General features: G+C 47.0%; 1 protein-coding gene across 8 annotated transcripts in view; it reads left to right on the top strand.

Annotated features, from left to right (window-relative positions):
- Positions 1–20,983, top strand: part of MYRIP (myosin VIIA and Rab interacting protein) — a 409,223-nt gene that overhangs the window by 335,137 nt on the left and 53,103 nt on the right. For 7 of the 8 annotated variants that reach the window (XM_047739949.1, XM_047739939.1, XM_047739903.1 and 4 more), the window contains 2 exons: positions 2,414–2,567; positions 10,068–10,699. In XM_047739949.1, coding sequence (XP_047595905.1) covers positions 2,414–2,567; positions 10,068–10,699 — 786 coding nt within the window. The remainder of the gene's footprint in view (positions 1–2,413; positions 2,568–10,067; positions 10,700–20,983) is intronic. The other variant, XM_047739933.1, reaches the window with a different exon arrangement.

Raw genomic sequence — 20,983 nt, 5'->3', positions numbered from 1 at the left:
CTGGCCGGAGCAGGTTAGCCAGGAGGAGGGTGTTCCCAGGCTTACAGCATGGGCTCGGCACAGCATGGAGAAGGCATGGAATCGCATCAGCATGGGGCCAGACAGACCCCAGGTCAGACCCTGCCTCTGCCGCCTGACCAACCATGTGCTTGGGCAAGTTATTCAACCCCTGCCTCTGTTTCCTCATGTGCACCCTATCAGGTCAAGTGAGAGAATGCCTATGTTGTCCCGGCTCAGCGGTAGAGTGTAATAAATACTCTTATTTTGACTAATACTCCTTGAGTGCTTTTTATGTACCAGGCATGACACTGATCCTTTTACATGAGGAAACTGAGGCACAGAACACTTGAAGTGCCCCCTCGCCCCCCGCAGAATCCCACAGAGCAAGAGGAAGCTGGCATTGACCCAGTGCCAAACACACCACCCATTAGCTGGTGCCTGAAGAGTTGAGGCTGACCTGTTTCAACACGCAGATTCTCAAGTTCATCTTTGCAAGACCTTGCTGGCACCTTGATACTCCTGGACCATGGACCAGCCATTCCCGCCCTCCCTTTATAGACATGCAGACACTAACTCAGGCCAGCCCTTCCTATTATTATCAGACCTGCTTCTTCCGTGGACAGTAGGGTGGGTAAGAGGAAGGGAAGGAAAGCAGAGGTCATGGGTGAGAACAAAGGAGGGGGCACAAAGGCCCAGCTAGGATCATGAGCAAATAAGACTCCAGTAATCCCTTCACTTCCCAGGAGCCAGAGGTTGAGCTAAGTGGTGAATAAATGCATTATCCTGTCGCCATCTGCTGGTAAATATGTTTATTGCATTGAATTTGTGGCAAAACTGGGTCTGGGTTTCAGAATGGGAGCTTTTCCATCTTGGCTGGAGACAGGGCCAGAGGTGTCCTGAAACCTACTGAAGCCAGATCTTGGGGTCTTTTGTGGTTGTCAGGGTATAGTTTTCTTCTAGTGTGAAACAATGGCTTTCCTGAAATCTAGTGTAAAAGTCTGGGGTCCCCAACTCACTCGCAAAGAACAAAGATGCCATCCTCCGTGTTAGAACCACAGGGACTTTTCATTTCTTGGTGTAGGCTTTTGTAGATGGGGAGCATTTTTGTCCCCTAAAAATGGACCCAAGCTAACTCTTAAAGACACATACAGACAAATATAAAATACCATGTGACCCTCTATAAAGTGAAACATTCGGTGTCATTTTTCCTCTTTTGTAAGCACGTGTTCAGTGATTTATAGTGAGAAGCTGACAGATATTAAAAAAAAAAAGGCAAAGTCAGGGCATAGAAAATGGCTCCATACTCTCCATACTGTACCTGGCAAAGGATGGTCAACTCCCTTAAGGAGCTGTCTGTCTAAACTCTGTCTGAAGTCCTGGAAATTCAGTCACAAACAGGCAACCAAGGATCACATCCAAAACACCATTCCTGCTGTCAAGGAGCTCACGGTCTTTGGAAGAACTGAAAGGTTGTAGTAGGACTGTGAGACAGTATATGCAGTTATGTGTGGGATTACATCAAAGGGGAGGTTTCTTGCCAGACCACGGTGGGATAAGTGTCAGGGGTATATTACCAGAGTACACAGGAGTTTGCCATAGAAAGTCTTTTTTCTTCATTTTTAGTAACTTCATTTGACCGTCAGATTTGATCTCTTTTCTCTCTGGAAGCTGTTCATCAGAATAAGGATTTAGCAAAATCATAGGCGGCTCCCTGAATACCCATCCCCATGAAAACCTTGTTTTCCCGACACAAGGGACAGAGTCCGGGCTTTCTTGCCCTTGGAATAAAGGGAGCAGCACTCAGCTGAAAGCCACTTGATGTATGTGTTAGCTTGGCTGTCCTCCAGCTCAGACCTCACCCTCCATGTACCTGTGATATGATTCAAACAGTGTCTCCGCCTGTCCTTTGAAATCTCACTGCCTCCACTTCTTAGGTAACAGCTCCTTTTCCCTTCTTTAATTCAGATGCTAAGTGGTACGTGTTGCAATAGTTGTAGGTTTGTGGATGGGCCATACTTGGCTCACGGATCTGTTGTAGGATTGACATTGCGCCCTAAGTTTCTGCCCAACCTTTGGTTTGGAGGTCTTCCGAGGGAAGATGCTTTCTTTTTTGAGCACAGTTGACCTAAGAAATGTTGCCAGGAAGGTGGCTGGATAAAAGGCTGTCTGCAGCCACTACCCACTAGGGTTCTGATGCTTTCGGGTGGACCTGGCCAGCTTCAGCAGAATCAACAGGGCCTGTTGGCACTGTCCTATAGCGTTACACACTGTTTGCAGCTGGAAGCCCCAGCGCGGAAAGAACCAACACCATCAGACATGTCTTCTCCACACTGTGTCATCTACCAGAAAGTGGAAGGCATCCCTCCCCATGACTGTGCCCCTCAGTCCGCTCTCTTCCCCTCTTTCTCCACAGCAGTCCCAGTCTGCGTTCTCACTTCCCAGAGAGGACGCCCTGAAGCCCCCTTCCCTGGACGCTGCTTCGAGACCGCGGAGGAGCCAGGCCCAGCCACTGCGGGAGGAGGCGACCTTGCCCAGCTGGAAGAGCACGGACAGGCTGGACGAGACAAGTAACGGTTTTAAGTGGCATCTGGTTGGTCTGTGGGTCCCAGGAGTGCTGTTGGGAGGCTTCTTCCCGCTCAGCCCGAGTTGGTGTGGGCCCATTTGGGGCCACTGAGCCACCGAGTCATGAGGCCTCTATCAAGCACGCACGTATAATGCAGTTGTATTTTCCACTGGGCAGTGTTCCCGCTGAGACCTGTGGGACAATGGGGGCTGGGGTGCTCCAGGGCCAGGATGTTAAAAATGCCTCAGCTTCCTGGCCACATTTCAGCTTCCCATTCCACGTGGACCAGGAGAACAGGTCTCATGCAGGCCAGAAACACTAATCCAACCTAGCAGGCTATGTCAGTGTTCAGAGGATTTGGGTCTCAGTGAGAGTTGGTTTTAAGAGTGTCCTTTTTGAAACCTTACATAATAGTGAGGGTGATACTCGCTCCCATAACAAAGAAACCAAACATTTAGGTGGCTTAACATACTAGTTTAGGTTCTCATCAAATACCAGTGCAACGCAGTGTCCTGGCTGTGGGAGGTCTGCGGAGGCCCAAGGTTCTATTCTCCTCCACAGCCTCTGAGCTTTCTGCTGGGTCATTCACACTGGCCAGCAGATGGAGGAAGAGAGAACAGAGAAGTGAGTGCACCTGCTTCCTAACCACCTCAGCAGGGACATGGCCCACACCACTTTCACTCCCAGCCCACAGGCAGGAACCAGTCACACAGCCCAACTTCAGCGCAGAGGGCCTGGCAGGTGTCCTGGCTGGGTGCACATGAGTCCTTGATGGACATCTGTCATCCCCACTGCACCTGGGGATGGCCTGCTGCCCGTTCTTCCCGCTCCTTCTCCTAGAACATCCCACCTCTGCATAAAGCCCTTGAGCTCCCCTCTCCAGAGACTCAACATCCATGACACACAGTCCGTCATAAACCAGTCTCGTCACCTAACCCTTCACAATGAAGATGCTCCAATTAGCTGAGTCACTTTCCCAAAGTTACACATCCAAAGGCTGGAGGTGCTTGGAACCACATGGGTAACCGTTGAGGGCCACGAAGTCCCCTGCTCAGGCCACCCGGGTGTCTTGGGCTCTGTGACTGTCTAAGCCAAGATGCTCGCTCCTCCCTGGCACAGGTCCGTTCTCTCCTCACCCGACCACACGTAACGGAATCTAGGAGCATTGTCCTCACAAAAGAAGCCATGAGAGGATTCTCAACTCCCACTGACATCTAGATGTCAGATCTAGAATCTGTTTCTGAACAACAACCACAAAAATTAGCAACAAAATACTCACCTTAGAAATAGGTTTTTAAAGATTGGGCTATCGTTTCTACTCTCTAAGGGAAAATATTGAATCCACAGCTATTGAAACAAATTCCATTGTCCTCAAGGTGCAAAGAAACACAAAGCATGCAATGCTTTTTAACAGTCATTCTAAAAATTTCCCAAAACAGATCATTTCCATGTGAACCTTTTAGTAGAACCCACCTGTCAGTAGAATCTGCAGAGATTCTGGGAGCACATGAAATGTTCCCTATTTATGTATATGGTTTGGGTTTTTGTTTTTGAAGTGCCTTTTTCCATTCTAAGTAAGCTTTTCTTTCCTTTCCTCCTGCTGCCCAACGTATTTCTTCATTCATTCATAGGCTTTCTTCCTTTCTCTATCTCTCACCAGAGACTGAAAGTTCCCATAGAGAGGGGGCTCTAAAATTCCACAGGGCATATGTTTATCTTCCATAAACAATAATAACTACCCTCTAAACGTCACTTCACCACGTACAGGGGCCATCTGCAGGCATTACTTTATTCATTCCTCCAACAGCGCTACGGAGCGTTACCACCCTCTCATGTAGCCGACAAGAACCTTGAGGGACAATGAGGGTGAGTGTCTTGTTCAAGATCCCACAGCTAATGTGGCCAAATGCAAACATTATGGCTCCAATTTGCAGGCTTTTTCAACTACTGCATGATAATAAGTGTCCCTCCCTCCATAAAGGCAAGCAAATAAGCAACACCACAACAAATAGCCTTTCAGAATTCACGCTTACACACGGTTAAGTTTAGAGGAGATGATCAGAACTTCTAGAAAACACTCCCTTTCACAAAATAGTTCCCTGCTGACTTAGGAGCATTCCAAATAAATTTGGAAAGGGTTTTGATTTTCAAAACATGATTTCTTTTTACCTCATTTTCTGTAAAATGAAGCACCCGTGTAATTATGTATCAGTGGTACATAAACACAAAATTTAGTTCAACAATACCACACACAGAAAAGATTTCATACTCTTCTCAAAAACTCCATGCATCTCTCAGGTTAGAGATTTAAAATAACAACTACAAAGCACTTGTGTAGAAAACCTCTGGTTTTTCTGAGGAATGCTTGACCTTGACATGCTAAAATGTCCAGACCAGCCCCACAGGTCTCAAGGAGTGTCTGATCTGTTTAGCGGGAAGCAGATTATACCTGGGAGCAGGGCCCAGTCTCAGCAGAGCAGAAATGTAGAAGAGAGGAGACCCAGAGGTAGAGGCCATCTTGGTTAATGGCCATTGGCTATTTTCCGCAGTTCTATTCATGCCCCGGGGGAAAGGTGGCTTCCAGAGCCTATTAATTCGTGGTTGGGGTCAGCTGGAGGGACACTGTGGGCTAAGTAAACCACAACAGGTCCACTTTGAGCCCTGGGAGAGCTCGCAGCAGTCAGTGGATGCCTCCCCAAACACATTTCCCCTTGATAGACCTTGAATGAGCATCCACTATAGGCACAGCACATGCTCAGTGCTGAAAATAGCCATTGGGGACGGCGGGCCCTGCTCTGTAGTCGCTGACTGGTTGTTGCCGCACAGTCACGGAAGAGAAAGAATTTGGACAAAGGAGAGAATGGAAGGGAGCAGGGTCCTCGATGGCTATTCCCAGAGGACTAAGAGACCCGAGGAAAGCTTTGAGCAGTTCCGACCACGCTCCTTACAGGTTTTCACAGGGGTGGGCATTCAGGAAGCCCGCTATGCTTTTGCGGAGACAAAAGCTGGCCAGCTTTTAGCTTCCTCAGGAGAACGTGGTGAACTGGGATTGTGAAAGGCAGAAGAGGGGGGCCAGCGACAGACTGAATCCCTGCCTTCCGGGTAGCGGGTGTCGAAGGCAGGTGCATGACCACCGGGAGCCAGGCACAGAGTGGCATTCATCTGGGCTTTCCTGCTGTGACTTCCTCCCGTGACCCCAGGAGAGGATGCAGACAGCAGGGCCGTGGAGGGCCTAACATCACGAGCGCAGTCTTGCCCCTGCATCCTGTGGGTGCCTGGGTTCACCAATAAGTAGTCTTTACAAGCCCCAGGCAGGTTCCAGAACTGCTCACGGACTGGAAGTAGGGCAGTGAAGAAAATGCATCCCCTTGTCAGTGTTGTGGCGGGGCAAGGAGACTGGGGGTAGACAACCAGGAAAATTAGCTCTAGTATAGTTTAAGTCTTCAAAAATGAAAGCTTTTTGCAAAGTCCAGAGAACAGAGTAGTCTAGCTTCTTAAGGTAAGAAAGCCATGGATGTGTCCTTGAGAAGCAGCATGGGAGTTGGGTCTCCAAAGACCATCCAGAGGGCTAACTTAACAGCTAAGTATAGGGCCCGGGGCGGGGCGGGGCGGGGTGGCCACACTTCTCCCCTCAAGGTGAACCCTCTCCACAGCCAGGGTGAGTCTGCTTTGCATCATGGGAGTGTGTCTGTGTGCAGACTCTAATAGAAAGATCTGAGGACTTGTGGCTTGTTTGGAGGTGAGCTCAGGAAACACAGAGAGGGGAGGAGGGGACATGAGACAGGGAAGGGAAGGCAAGGCAAGGAAATGACTCCTTATGGAACAGGGCTGGGGAACAGCAAGAACCAGTGTAGAACACCCTCCTGGGCAGCAGCAGGCAAAGGAAAGGGGGTACTAATCCACCAGCTTCTGCTGCCACTGGTCGAGGGCTGCTCCTGGAGGCTGTGATGACCGCCACTGCTGGGGCAGCCAAGCCGCCTCTGCTAACCAGAGCACACCTCAGGCCAAGAATCGCAAGTGCTGGCAATTGGAAGCCCAGAGGGTAAAGGCCGAAGAGACCCACATCACCTGCTGCTGGGGAAATCAAAATCACCACTTAACTGGCCACAAACATCCTCTCAGAGAGAAAGCCTACGTATTTCTGGAAAAATCCAGGCGGTCTCTGTGGTCCCTGCTTCCACACCACCTGACCCATGAGACTGGGACATGGCATTGGGAAAATACCGGCAACATAGAAACCCTTTTCCCCAGAAGACCATTACCACCACAACAGGTAGAGCCCGTTACCTGCAAATGACAGTAACACCATCGTTAGGCTCTCTTCTGCACGTTTCCATGGCCAAGGACAGTAGTTGCTGTGGTACACAGTCGTAAATACAGGGTAGGTAGGTATGAATCCCTGTGTAGGCAGTACGTGGCCAATGGTAGAGGCCAACTCGGCAGGCAGAAGGTAAAAAGGTTGAGGGGTAGCAGACAGTACGATTGAGGCTTGACATATGTTGTCTTCTAATAATCCTCTGACAGCCACAGAGGGTCGCATTGTCCCCAATTTTAGGTCAGGAAACGGGCTCAGAGGTGCTCTTTGACCAAGGTTCCCTCCCAGGAATCACAACAACTGGGGCTCAGCCCTGGCTCTGCCTGATTCCAAGTTCTAGGGCAGCCCAGGGATGGATAAGGGGGAAAGTGCTATGAAGAACTCGTCTCCTGCTCTGAGCAGGCACGTGTAACTGGCTTGATGGGTGTCACCTCATTTAATCCCCACACCCAACGAGGGCGGGATTAGCTGTGCCCCTTTCCACCAATGAGCATACCAAGGCTGAGAAGCTTCCCGAGCTTTCCACGCAGGCCCCCTGACTCGGCGGCCTCTGCTCTTCCCTCTGCACCAGCTGGGGGTACGCAGCAGGCTGGAAAGGTCGCTGAGATCCAGCCTCTGGCAAAGGAACCTTTTCATCATCGGAAGGAGGGCTCCGCCACGTGCGTGATCAGCCGGAACCCAGACTGGGTCATGGCAGGAGCCAGACAGGCTGTCACCCTAGCAAGACCTAGGGAAGGAGGAGGCCACATCTGGGCAGGGAGACAAGAAAGTGCTCTGGGAAAAGAGCAACCAAGCAGATGAGGTCTTTGAGAGGTCACTGGAGCTTTGCCATGTGGAGATGCTGGTGGGGACAGACCCTAAGTGTAGAGGGAGCAGCCAGGGAAAGGCAGGACCCAGGCCCTCAGACTTCCAGGAAGACTGTGCTTAAATCAGCCCCGGGCCTGGAATCCTCCTGGAGGAAAAGAAGCCCCACTTTCTGACTCAAGAAGAAAGGGAATACAGATGTCCGGCCAGCCTGGCCTGCCGTCAGACAGCTGACGTGCCCCGGGGTCTCGAGCTGAAAATGTGTTCAACCAACATCTGAATTCCCTAAAGGCTGTGGCCCTACAGCAGTCCTGGCACGTACAGCACTCTGTGGACAACGCTGTGAAACACCAGGAACTTTTACTTCATTACATGAAACAGTAATCATTTAACTAGTAGGAAATCTGTGTTCGAAACGACCTCTGGCAAGACACTGCCCCAGTGTCCCAGCGCAGTGGACCTGTGGCCCCTGGAGGCCTCCAGCCCAGAAGCTGGTGTCCGCACACAAGGGGGTCTCGTCCAAAGCCCCATGGTCCTCACGCAAACCCCAGGGAGTCCTGTAAGATTTCTAATACAGGAACACAGCTTCTGTCGGCCACTGCTGTGCCCAAGGCTGTGGGGCTTTCCCAGGTACTCGTGGCTGGGAGGAGCACCGTACCATCCTGCTCACTCCCCGGGTGCACTATCCTTTTGGCTTCCGCAAAAAAAAGATCAAGCAGCTGTCACCCTCTGCCATGCAGGTCTACCCTTGGGGCCCCAGCCACCTGCCATCACGGATGCTCTGGGCAAAACTGAGCCCACTGTAGGCCAACCCAGATCATGACCTCCAGTGAGGACTACTCCAGCCTCCCCTTGATCAGTGCCTTCTTTGGTGTCCACAGCACAGTCTCTAAGCCAGAGCCGTCTCGGTATTGGACAGAGATCATCCCAATTTGACCAAGTATGAGCCCTGTGACCTTCGACAAGTTACATAACCTTGCTCACCTTTGTCTCCCATCTGTCAAAGAAGATTGGAATTACCAACTGCCTTCTCCCTCACATCCTTTCCGGAATGAGGCATGTGCCTTGAGTTGAAAATAAACTTAAGTGGCGAGCAGAAATAAACTCTGTCCCCCTCTGCGGCTCACACAGAACACTTCTGGGACCAGATGTGTGGGGTTTTTTCGTATCTACCAGTTCTCTGACCAGCCTGGGGGCCTCCAGCTCCATGCTGACTTTGTCTCCCTGCAGGTAGCTCCCAATTCCACCATCAAGGGCTCAGGACCATGTGGCTTCTGACACCAATTACAAGTCCCATGTCGTCCCTCGGACTTCTGACCGACCAGCTGTGCATGACTCCCTCCTCAGGTTCAGTCGTTTGCTGGAGCAGCTCAGCTCACAGAACTCAGGGAAACACTTAGGTTCACCAGTTTATCATATAACAGAGGATACAGATGAACAACCAGATGAAGAGGTTCACTGGGTGAGGTCCTGGAGGGTCCTGAGCACCGAGGAGCTGGGGTGCCTTTCTAGGCACACAGACGTGCCAGCCAGGAAGCTCTCGGAACCCCAGATTTGGGAGACGTTTACGGACGTTTCCTCCCGTAGCCACAGTTGATCATTAACTCATTTTCCAGCCCCTCTTCCTTCTCCAGGGAATGGGGGTAGGGCTGAAAGTTCTGAATTTCTAATCATGGCTTGGTCTTTCTGGTGGCCAGTCCCATCTTGGAGCCGCCCAGTCACCCCCTTAGAACAAAAGAGGCTCCCGTCACCCAGGAAATTACAAGGGATTCAATTGAGGAGCCCTGTGTCAGGAACTGGGGTCAAAGACCAAATATTAACAGGAACTAGGAGCAGAGTCTGGTGCGTGCGTGTGTGTGTGTGTGCGTGTCTTATTTCACACTGCCATCTCACAAGGCCGTTGTGGGTAAGATCTCTAGGAGTGCCAAGGGCAGAGTGTGTTAACCTTGAGGGAGCCCAGGGCCAGTGACAGAATCCTCTCCCATCTGACCAGGGACAGCCATGGCCCAAGGGCAAAGAGCCAGACCTGAGGCTGCTAAGAGTAGCTGTCCCCCCAACCCCCTGCCTTTCCAACCCAGCCATCCCAGGGCAGGAGAGGGGCCATTCTGAGATGGAGGGGACCATCCACCCAGGCAGAGATGCACTAGGAACCTGACCTCTGAGTATCTCCTCATCCCTGGAGCACTGGGGCCTGCAAGGCCTCAAGGAGCTTCTTGGGGACCTTCGATTCTGCCTCCTAAAGAGGTGTACCCTTTTGGACTTCCCAGAGTCAGCTGCTCCCTGGGACCCCGAGCCAGCAGTGGGGAAGATGCAGAGGGCAGCCTCGCCTTGCCGTCAGTTGATAACAGCCCTGTCTGGTTTCTCCCTCCCTCCCTCGCCCCGCAGACCTGGCCGAGGTTTTGCAGAGCCCCGATGGGAACTGGGTGGCCCTGAAGGATGGTACTCTGCCACCCACCCGTCTGCTGGCCAAACCTAAGAGTGGCACGTTCCAGGCCCTGGAGGCAGCCTCCAGCGTGGCCTCTGCCTACGACGAGATGGGCTCTGACAGCGAGGAGGACTTTGACTGGAGTGAGGCCTTGAGTACACTGTGCCCACGGACCCGAGGCCAGCCCAGGAACCCCCAGCCTCAGCCCACACAGGCCCAGAGCTTGCACCAAGGCCCATCAGCCGCCAACTCTGGGCTCTCTCCGAACCCCGAGGCCATGTGTTCCGACTCGGAGACCTCCTCTGCAGGCTCTTGCCGGGAAGCTGGGCGCCGGGCAAGACTGTCCTGGCTGCCGAGGAAGGCCCCCAGGGACCCCACAGCAGAGAAGCTGCGCCTGCAGGGAGAACTGGACGTGAACTTCAACCCCCAGGCCCCCAGCAGGGAGACCTCAGACAGCAGCGAGCCTGAAGAGGCCCCCTACGCCATGGACCGGAAGACCAGGAGGTGGAGAAGGGCCCGCGTGGGCTCCGAGGAGCCAAGTGAGGAATTGTCTTCTCCCAACGCCCATTCCCAGGGGCTGGACATACAACAGGTAATCGGAGTGGTGTACGCTTTTCAGCCGGATGTGCCCTCCTCCAAGCAGGAGTGGTGTGGAAAGGGTTAAAATTCACAGACCCAGATTCTCGTCTCGGTTTGCTGCTAAGTAGCTGAGTAGCCTAGATAGGTTCTGTGACCTCCTCTCTGGAGACAAGAGCTTATGGCTCCAAGCGGGTTTGCAGTGTGACCCCCAGAGCAGCAACAGCAGTGGGGAACAAGTTAGAATACACACTCCCAGGCCCTGCCCCACTCAAAACCTCTGGGGATGGGGTCCAGGCAGGTGCGGTCACCAAGTCTCCTGGGGATTCTGCTGTCCTAAAGCTTGAGGGCCGCTGGCTTGGGGCTAAGGGTTTGGGGTCTAGAGACAGGCTGCCTGGCTTCAGATCCAGCCATGTGACCTTGGGCTAGGGCTCAGTATCTTCATCTGTAAATGTAGATACTATTACCACCCCCTTCAAAGGATGATGTGATGAGTGAATAAGACAATGTTTATAATGAACTAAGTTTATAATGAACTAAGACGTGGTACAGGGCTCAGTAAATATTACTTCAAGATGATAACTCAGGGCACAGTTTACTCACGTTCTGTGATTCTTTTGGCCACCTCCCATCCCCTCTCAGAATCCTCAGTGGCTCTGCCCATAAGGATTAGTTCAGGAACCTCCTTTGAGACTCTGATAAAATCTATGGACTCTCTTCGCAGAAAAATGCACCCATACACACACACACACACACACACACACACACACACACACGCATGCGTGCACTCTCACACCATTTGCTTTGAATGACCTTATAGAAACAATGGATTGCATTTGAAACTGAGAGTCTAATGGAAGATCTAGTTAGGTTCCTCTTCCTTCTGTAGGCTCACATTGCCGTCAACTTGAGTTTTCACACTCCTGGAGAAACCATACCCACTTCTGGAACCCTACTGCCTCTCCAGTAATAGTCAACCACCGTGCCCTGCATCCTTAGTTTGGGTCTCAGCAAAGCAACCTCCGAGTCAAGGATTCAGGTGTAGGTTTAGGTGGAAGGAAATCCCAGGAACCCCAAGAGTGAGCCAGGGCAGTGAGAAGGGCCTATTAAGGAAGGCTATAGATTACTGGGGCTGCATCCCACCAGGGACCCTCAGAGAACCATGTGGGACACACCCCTCACCTGAGGACAGTAGTCTTCATCCACAGTCTCCCAACTGCCTTTGGTACAGAGTGCCCCCCCCAAGGGAGCATCAACTCCATGCACAACTGAAAAATCCTTTAGGCAAAGAAGAAGAGAGAGACCCAGGTCTCAGGTGGGAAATGATCAGTGAGCTAGAAACTGTCCCCCGTGGCTGCGGGCAACTCAGGTTGCTCTCGGGAATGCAGGTGGGGACATCACCTTTGTCTGCTATGACTGCGAATGCATCAGCCGGATCCCTGATGGAGAGGCCCCCGTGGACATAGTTGTGGACTCAGAGGCCCTCAGGTCCCAGAATCAGGCATCAATCCTGCCTGAGCTGCTAATATGTTGCCTAGAAAACATCCTTTCTTTGGTCCAAGGTCTCATGTTTTCCTCTGTAAAACCAGATCGTTACAAATTTGCCCTGTGGGGCTGTTGCAGTCCTACAGCAGAAATAGAAGCTTCCATTCAGTGATGACTCCTTGTGCTCTAGCTCAAGGGGAGACTGTCTGACAGAGACTTTGGGTCCCTTGCCCAAAGGGATAGTCTTTTTTTTTTTTAAAGATTTTATTTATTTGACAGAGAGAGAGATCACAAGTAGGCAGAGAGGCAGGCAGAGAGAGAGGGGAGGAAGCAGGCTCCCTGCGGAGCAGAGAACCCGATGCGGGGCTCGATCCCAGGACACTGGGATCATGACCTGAGCCGAAGGCAGAGGCTTTAACCCACTGAGCCACCCAGGCACCCCCCGAAGGGATAGTCTTAAGGGTTGTCTGCCTGATTCCCTTGCCGTGCATCCACACCCACTGGCTGAGTGAAGCTTCCTGTCTATTGGGAGGTGGCTTGAAAGTTGTCTTCTGGGGGTCATCTTTGCAAGGCACTGAAAGGGAGAAGACGGGGCCAGTGTTCTCTCTGTCTCCCTGGCAGTGTCCTCTCCTCCCCGGTAGGTGGCAGTGGTGTTGCACTAACATAAGTCCTCCTTGCTCTCCCTCTTCCTTTATTAAGGCAATTCTCAAAAAAAAAATTACATGTATATACACACATACATACACATATATATACATACTATATATACATATATATTTTATAAGGTTAGATATATTTCAGGTTAGATCTTATATATTTGTGTACATGTACATACAGGGATATAGATGTATTTTTAACTGTTTGCATATTTCTTAATTATATAAATAAATGAATATAATGTTTTAAAAAAAACTGTGAACATACAGATATAGTCTCCCCTGACCACAACCTAAATCCCTGCCATCTCCCCCAGAATGACTTCAGTGGTATGTATTTGTACATTCACATGTGTATAGGACATTTAGAAATACACTTCTGAAAAGGTATCTGTATTTTCGCAGGGTCATCCTCTTACTCTCCATATTCCCCTGTCGCCTGCTATTAACAGTGAGCGGCAGAAATGTCAGCGCACGTGTTCACACAGTACCTGCCGAAGATTTGCCTTGAGGTGGTCCCTGACAGGCAGTCGGAGCCGTCCATCCAGGGTGCAAGTAGTGGGCATGCACGTCCTATAGAGAATTTTAAAACAGTAATAAGCCCAATAAAAGTCAGTCTTCTTATTATCACCTTGCACCATGCAGGGACAATTCTGAGCAATGTAATTTACAGTGAGCCCTTTGGTTCCTCTGTTCTTTGCTTTTCTGGATGATAATGTGGTCAGATCTAACCTTATTGTTTCAAAATAAGCCTTTGTCACCAAATCATGAGTAAATAATTCATCTTTAATTTGCTGGTCTCAGATGCCCCCTTTCATATATATTAACCTTTTTTTATTCCATGAGCCTGGCTTCCTTATGCTCTCTATTTTGTTCCATGGGTGCAGAAGTCCCATTTGTGTACAAAAACAACTTTATTTTAATTTTAATAACTTCATAACATACTCTGATATCCGGTAGATGGTCTTCCCTTCACAGTTGTTTTTCATTGATGATATTTTATAAAGGTCTTAACTTTTCTCAATCCTTTACTAACATGAATGACTTTTTACAATCTTCTCTACAAGTTGAAAAAATTTTTTTAAGTTTTGATTGGATTGCTCCAAATGCATTTATCTCTTTGGGAAAAATCTATGTCTTTATAATATTGAGGCTCCCCATCCAATGGTGTCATACTTGTCTCCCATCAATTTACTTTCACTCAAGTTTTAGAGATTTTTTTCAAAGCCCTCCTACTTTTTTTGTTCAGAGATTTTTCAATATGTTATACATGTTGTTGACATTGTGGATGAGATCTCTTTTATCTATTATACATTCTAATTGGTTTCTGATGGTGTATAGATCACTGTTGATTTTATGTTTGTATTTTATAACTTAGCACCTAATAGATTCTTAGTCCTACTAATCTTTGACATGATTCTCTTAGCTATTCCAGGCAGATCATCATCTTGTCCACACGGAGGACACTTTTATGGCTTTTCCCATGATTCACTCTTATTTCTCTTGCTTGTCTTAAGCCTTGGAGACAACCGAGGCTACACTCCGAAGCAGTAGTGACATTGGCATTCGGTCTGTGTCCGGCTGCCATCCTTGGGCACCTGCTTGCCATGCTACATGGTCAAGTATGTTGCCTCCTCTATGTTTAGTAGATATTCTCAAAACCAAGAAGCATCTGCCTATTCCTGGCTTCCTAAACACTTTAAAGCAGGAATGTGAGTTTTACCAACTGCTTTCTGCCATCTCTTGAGAAGATAGTTTTTCTTCTGTTAATGATTGTAAATCACATTAATAGATTGCTTAGCTCTGAAATGTCTTTTCATTTGTTGCATAAATTATATTGGGACCTGAATCCTTTCTATAAAAACTGGTTTCTGTTTGCAGGTTTCCGTGTTCATGCCATCTTGTTCTGCTTTGCCATCAGGTTATACTAATGACTTGGCAAGGATTCTCTAGTTTTTACTATTTTCTGCAATACTTTACATGACGTGATAATTTCTGAAAGTTTGAAAGAGTTCACCTATAAAGCTATCCAGGTCTGCCCCTACTGAGAGGCAGTTTTAGAAGTGAATTTTATATGTTAGATTATGTAGAAAACATATGTATTAGAAAATATTAGAAAACAGGAAAGTAAGAGGAAACTATTACTTAATATAAAAGCAAAACAAAAGCTGTTCGATTCATAAACTGAAAAGCTGACATATATATATATATTCATTATACAGAGATGATGTGGGTGAATATATAATGAATTTCCCCTCAAATGCAGTTCTGTTTGCATCCCAGGCTTCGATAGGTAGTGCGCCCATCGTCAAACTCTTCTAAGTAAATTATCACTTCCAAGGTGATTCTCAATTTAAAAGGTAATTAGAAGAGTGGATAGCTTTCTGGTTGGTTTGGCTTTGTTTTTGTCTATAATTTTGAGTCCTCACAGCATTGTGAGCAATAAATATGGTTTATGTGGTTTTGCTGTTGGCAATCTGTTGGGATTTCCTTTGTGACCCAATCTATGGCCAATTTTTATGACTACTACACACATGTGTTTGAAAAGAATACATATTCTCTGTTTGGTGAGGACAAACTCCATGTGCACGTGCACATTGTTCTGGATGTCAGTAGGACAGTCAAGATCCTGCCCAGAAGCTCACGTTCCCTCGCCTTCATGTCTGCCAGGCCTCACTTCCCTAACGTCCCTACTCTTTTCTACTGTTGTCTTCATGGCTCTGTGGTTTTCTTACTTTCCGTTCCTTCTGAGTCTGGCAAGTCCCTAGGAGGCACACCAGCACATGCTGGCAGCTCCACTTCCTGCTGGACCCATGCCCTCACCAGCCCTGATTAGCAGGTAGAGTCCGCTGAAGGCAGAAGTCCTGTCACATATTCTCTAACTGCATCCACAGCCTCAGATCTCACCACACATATAACTTTGTGCGTGGAGTCTCTCTGTGATCCGTTACCATGGACGGCTGAACGGGTTCTCTGACCTCTGGAACCCCGACCCCCGATGTCCACTGGTGGGATGACATATGTGGGTCAGAATTAATTTCCCTCCAAAGCCCTGCAGCCTGTATTTTACCACCTCCTGCCTTGGCATGATGAACAGACACCTGAAGACAGCCTAATTTTTCCTTTCTGTATAACGGCTTTCTCTTCTCTCTGACATTTGTTTGATTTGCTGTTACCTTTAAAGCGCAAACCTTTTTCCAGAAGGGTGGTGTGCTCTCATTTCGTGCTCTTGCACATAAGACAGTGAGCTCTTCTCTGCACACTCAGGTATTTTCTCAACTCAGGAGTGTTTCCTTCTGTCATTTTGATTCTTACTTCTTCCAGGCCACCATAGTGCTTATGTTGAATCTCGACTCTCTGTCGTCCATGTCTATGATCTTCTCTTACTTTTCCCCTTCTCTGATCTTGTCCTCCACCTTCTAGAGGTCCTTTCCAATTTTGTCCTCTCATCACTCATCTGTGTTCCCAGGATTAGTTCTGCAATTACCATTGTCAGATGTAGGTTCCAACCCTACTGCTGTGCTTCCAGTGTTTTTGCAGTCTTTTGTCTCAACAGTCTCACAGTTCATCTCATGCCACAGCCTTGCCTTTTAGTCTGAGTGCTTCTCCCTCATAACTTTCCATATCTCTTCATTGGCATTCTGTATTTTATGCCCTAATGAAAGCACAAAATCACTATCAGACATTGTGTCTTGCTTGTTAGTAGAATTAGTAAAACATGATGCCTTCAAGCTACCTTTGGTTTCCTTTGCTCCGCAGTATTTTTCCATAAATTCCATGTTAACTTTTTCTGTTAGTCATCTCTAAGTGAGGAGAATGTTGTCTCCACCCCACTGTTGCCAGTATCTGACATACTCAAACCATTTCCCCTCTGCCAGCTTGAGAGGAGCTTTTTCCTACTCTCATCATCTTGCTGTATGTTTCTTTGAACAAATGGCTAAGAACCTACAACTGAAAATGCATATGTTGATTAAATGAATGAGTGGAAAAGAACAAAATTCATTCCATATTTCTACATGGTTTATAGTTCCCCCTCTCCCCCGGGGCTTTACATTTTCATGACCACATCTCCTAGAATGCAACATCATTCCGTGGTGAGTTCTTCCCTCTGCCCTCCTGAATATTTTGGGCAGATACATTTTCTAAGTTGTTATAAAAGTAGGAGGAAGTGAGAGTTGGGAGTAGAGCTTACCTCTGGATGTTTCAAATGCCCCACCACCACAACAGAAGGCTCAGCTATTGTGCTTTCATTCACTTGATTTTTGTTTTATTTTATTTTATTGTGAGCATTTATCTCACATTCTGAACCAGGGTTTGAGGTTGTGAGAATACTGGGGGGAAGGGGGCATGTGGGTGGGGGTGGGCAGCAATTATCCTGACTACTTAGGAGAGGGAAAGAGTGGACCAGTCTCCAAAAATTTTCTTTCCTTTCTTCTTCTTTTTTTTTTTTTTTTTCAGTTCATTGGCATGGGCTTTGTACTTAGTGAAAAATTGTCCCCATCCATTTACTAGTCACAAGCTGACTTCCATTCTTTCTTGGTTATGTAAGTTTTCACCTTTTTCTATATCTTCCCACACCATTTTGGTGGAAAAATTTGGAGAGGTTGTAGAGTGATGTTTGCCAGATGTCATTTTAAAATGGAAACCTGCTGATTAATTTTTCATCGATGGAGACATCAGGATGGCAGGAGGCAGCTATTTTAGTTTCCTCTGACGTTTCATTTTTTGTAGTACTCATTAGTGCAACTTGTTTCCTTGAGGTAAATTTGCCCCTTGGTCTAGAAGGCAAGGTCCTAATTGCTCTTAAAAGATGTCTCTTCTAAGAATCTTGCCACATTGGGAAGCTACTAAATCTTTGTAACTAACAATCTGTAAATATTCATGTATTTCGTGGTTTTTTTTTTTTTTTGATGTAGCAGTCTTTATCTTTATTTTTTTTTTATTTTTTCAGCATAACAGTATTCATTATTTTTGCACCACACCCAGTGCTCCATGCAATCCGTGCCCTCTACAATAACCACCACCTGGTGCCCCCACCCCTTCAAAATTCTCAGATTGTTTTTCAGAGTCCATAGTCTCTCATGGTTCACCTCCCCTTCCAATTTCCCTCAAATCCCTTCTCCTCTCCATCTCCCCTTGTCCTCCATGCTATTTGTTATGCTCCACAAATAAGTGAAACCATATGATAATTGACTCTCTCTGCTTGACTTATTTCACTCAGCATAATCTCTTCCAGTCCCGTCCATGTTGCTACAAAACTTGGGTATTCATCCTTTCTTTTTTCTTTCTTTTTTTTTTTTTTACAGCTTTATAAACATATATTTTTATCCCCAGGGGTACAGGTCTGCGAATCGCCAGGTTTACACACTTCACAGCACTCACCATAGCACATACCCACCCCAATATCCATAACCCCACCCCCCTCTCCCAACCCCCTCCCCTCATCAACCCTCAGTTTGTTTTGTGAGATTAAGAGTCACTTATGGTTTGTCTCCCTCCCAATCCCATCTTGTTTCATTTACTCTTCTCCTACCACCCAACCCCCCATGTTGCCTCTCCTCTCCCTCATATCAGGGAGATCATATGATAGTTGTCTTTCTCCGATTGACTTATTTCGCTAAGCATGATACCCTCTAGTTCCATCCACGTCGTCGCAAATGGCAAGATTTCATTTCTTTTGATGGCTGCATAGTATTCCATTGTGTATATATACCACATCTTCTTTATCCATTCGTCTGTAGATGGACATCTAGGTTCTTTCCATAGTTTGGCTATTGTAGACATTGCTGCTATAAACATTCGGGTGCACGTGCCCCTTCGGATCACTACGTTTGTATCTTTAGGGTAAATACCCAGTAGTGCAATTGCTAGGTCGTAGGGTAGTTCTATTTTCAACATTTTGAGGAACCTCCATGCTGTTTTCCAGAGTGGTTGCACCAGCTTGCATTCCCACCAACAGTGTAGGAGGGTTCCCCTTTCTCCGCATCCTCGCCAGCATCTGTCATTTCCTGACTTGTTCATTTTAGCCATTCTGACTGGTGTGAGGTGAATCTCATGGTGGTTTTGATTTGTATTTCCCTGATGCCGAGTGATATGGAGCACTTTTTCATGTGTCTGTTGGCCATCTGGATGTCTTCTTTGCAGAAATGTCTGTTCATGTCCTCTGCCCATTCTTGATTGGATTATTTGTTCTTTGGGTGTTGAGTTTGCTAAGTTCTTTATAGATTTTGGACACTAGCCCTTTATCTGATATATCATTTGCAAATATCTTCTCCCATTCTGTCAGTTGTCTTTTGGTTTTGTTAACTGTTTCCTTTGCTGTGCAAAAGATTTTGATCTTGATAAAATCCCAAAAGTTCATTTTTGCCCTTGCTTCCCTTGCCTTTGGTGATGTTCCTAGGAAGATGTTGCTGCGGCTGAGGTCGAAGAGGTTGCTGCCTGTGTTCTCCTCGAGGATTTTGATGGATTCCTTTCTCACATTGAGATCCTTCATCCATTTTGAGTCTATTTTCGTGTGTGGTGTAAGGAAATGATCCAATTTCATTTTTCTGCATGTGGCTGTCCAATTTTCCCAACACCATTTATTGAAGAGGCTGTCTTTTTTCCATTGGACATTCTTTCCTGCTTTGTCGAAGATGAGTTGACCATAGAGTTGAGGGTCCATTTCTGGGCTCTCTATTCTGTTCCATTGATCTATGTGTCTGTTTTTGTGCCAGTACCATGCTGTCTTGATGACGACAGCTTTGTAATAGAGCTTGAAGTCCAGAATTGTGATGCCACCAACTTTGGCTTTCTTTTTCAATATTGCTTTGGCTATTAGAGGTCTTTTCTGGTTCGATATAAATTTTAGGATTATTTGTTCCATTTCTTTGAAAAAAATGGATGGTACTTTGATAGGAATTGCATTAAATGTGTAGATTGCTTTAGGTAGCATAGACATTTTCACAATATATATTCTTCCAATCCAGGAGCATGGAACAATTTTCCATTTCTTTGTGTCTTCCTCAATTTCTTTCATGAATACTTTATAGTTTTCTGAGTATAGATTCTTAGTCTCTTTGGTTAAGTTTATTCCTAGGTATCTTATAGTTTGGGGTGCAATTGTAAATGGGATGGACTCCTTAATTTCTCTTTCTTCTGTCTTGTTGTTGGTGTAGAGAAATGCAACTGATTTCTGTGCATTGATTTTATATCCTGACACTTTACTGAATTCCTGTACAAGTTCTAGCAGTTTTGGAGTGGAGTCTTTTGGGTTTTCCACATAGAGTATCATATCATCTGCGAAGAGTGATAGTTTGACTTCTTCTTTGCCGATTTGGATGCCTTTAATTTCCTTTTGTTGTCTGATTGCTGAGGCTAGGACTTCTAGTACTATGTTGAATAGCAGTGGTGATAACGGACATCCCTGCCGTGTTCCTGACCTTAGCGGAAAAGCTTTCAGTTTTTCTCCATTGAGAATGATATTTGCGGTGGGTTTTTCATAGATGGCTTTGATAATATTGAGGTATGTGCCGTCTATCCCTACACTTTGAAGAGTTTTGATCAGGAAGGGATGCTGTACTTTGTCAAATGCTTTTTCAGCATCTATGGAGACTATCATATGGTTCTTGTTCTTTCTTTTATTAATGTGTTGTATCACATTGATTGATTTGCGGATGTTGAACCAACCTTGCAGCCCTGGAATAAATCCCACGTAGTCGTGGTGAATAATCCTTTTAATGTACTGTTGAATCCTATTGGCTAGTATTTTGGCGAGAATTTTTGCATCTGTGTTCATCAAAGATATTGGTCTGTAGTTCTCTTTTTTGTTGGGATCCTTGTCTGGTTTTGGGATCAAGGTGATGCTGGCCTCATAAAATGAGTTTGGAAGTTTTCCTTCTATTTCTATTTTTTGGAACAGTTTCAGGAGAATAGGAATTAGTTCTTCTTTAAATGTTTGGTAGAATTCCCCCGGGAAGCCGTCTGGCCCTGGGCTTTTGTTTGTTTGGAGATTTTTGATGACTGTTTCAATCTCCTTACTGGTTATGGGTCTGTTCAGGCTTTCTATTTCTTCCTGGTTCAGTTGTGGTAGTTTATATGTCTCTAGGAATGCATCCATTTCTTCCAGATTGTCAAATTTGTTGGCGTAGAGTTGCTCATAGTATGTTCTTATAATTGTC

The sequence above is a fragment of the Lutra lutra genome, chromosome 1, assembly GCF_902655055.1.
Source record: "Lutra lutra chromosome 1, mLutLut1.2, whole genome shotgun sequence".
NCBI classification, from domain to species: Eukaryota; Metazoa; Chordata; class Mammalia; order Carnivora; family Mustelidae; genus Lutra; species Lutra lutra.
This window is presented reverse-complemented; position numbering and strand designations above follow the sequence as displayed.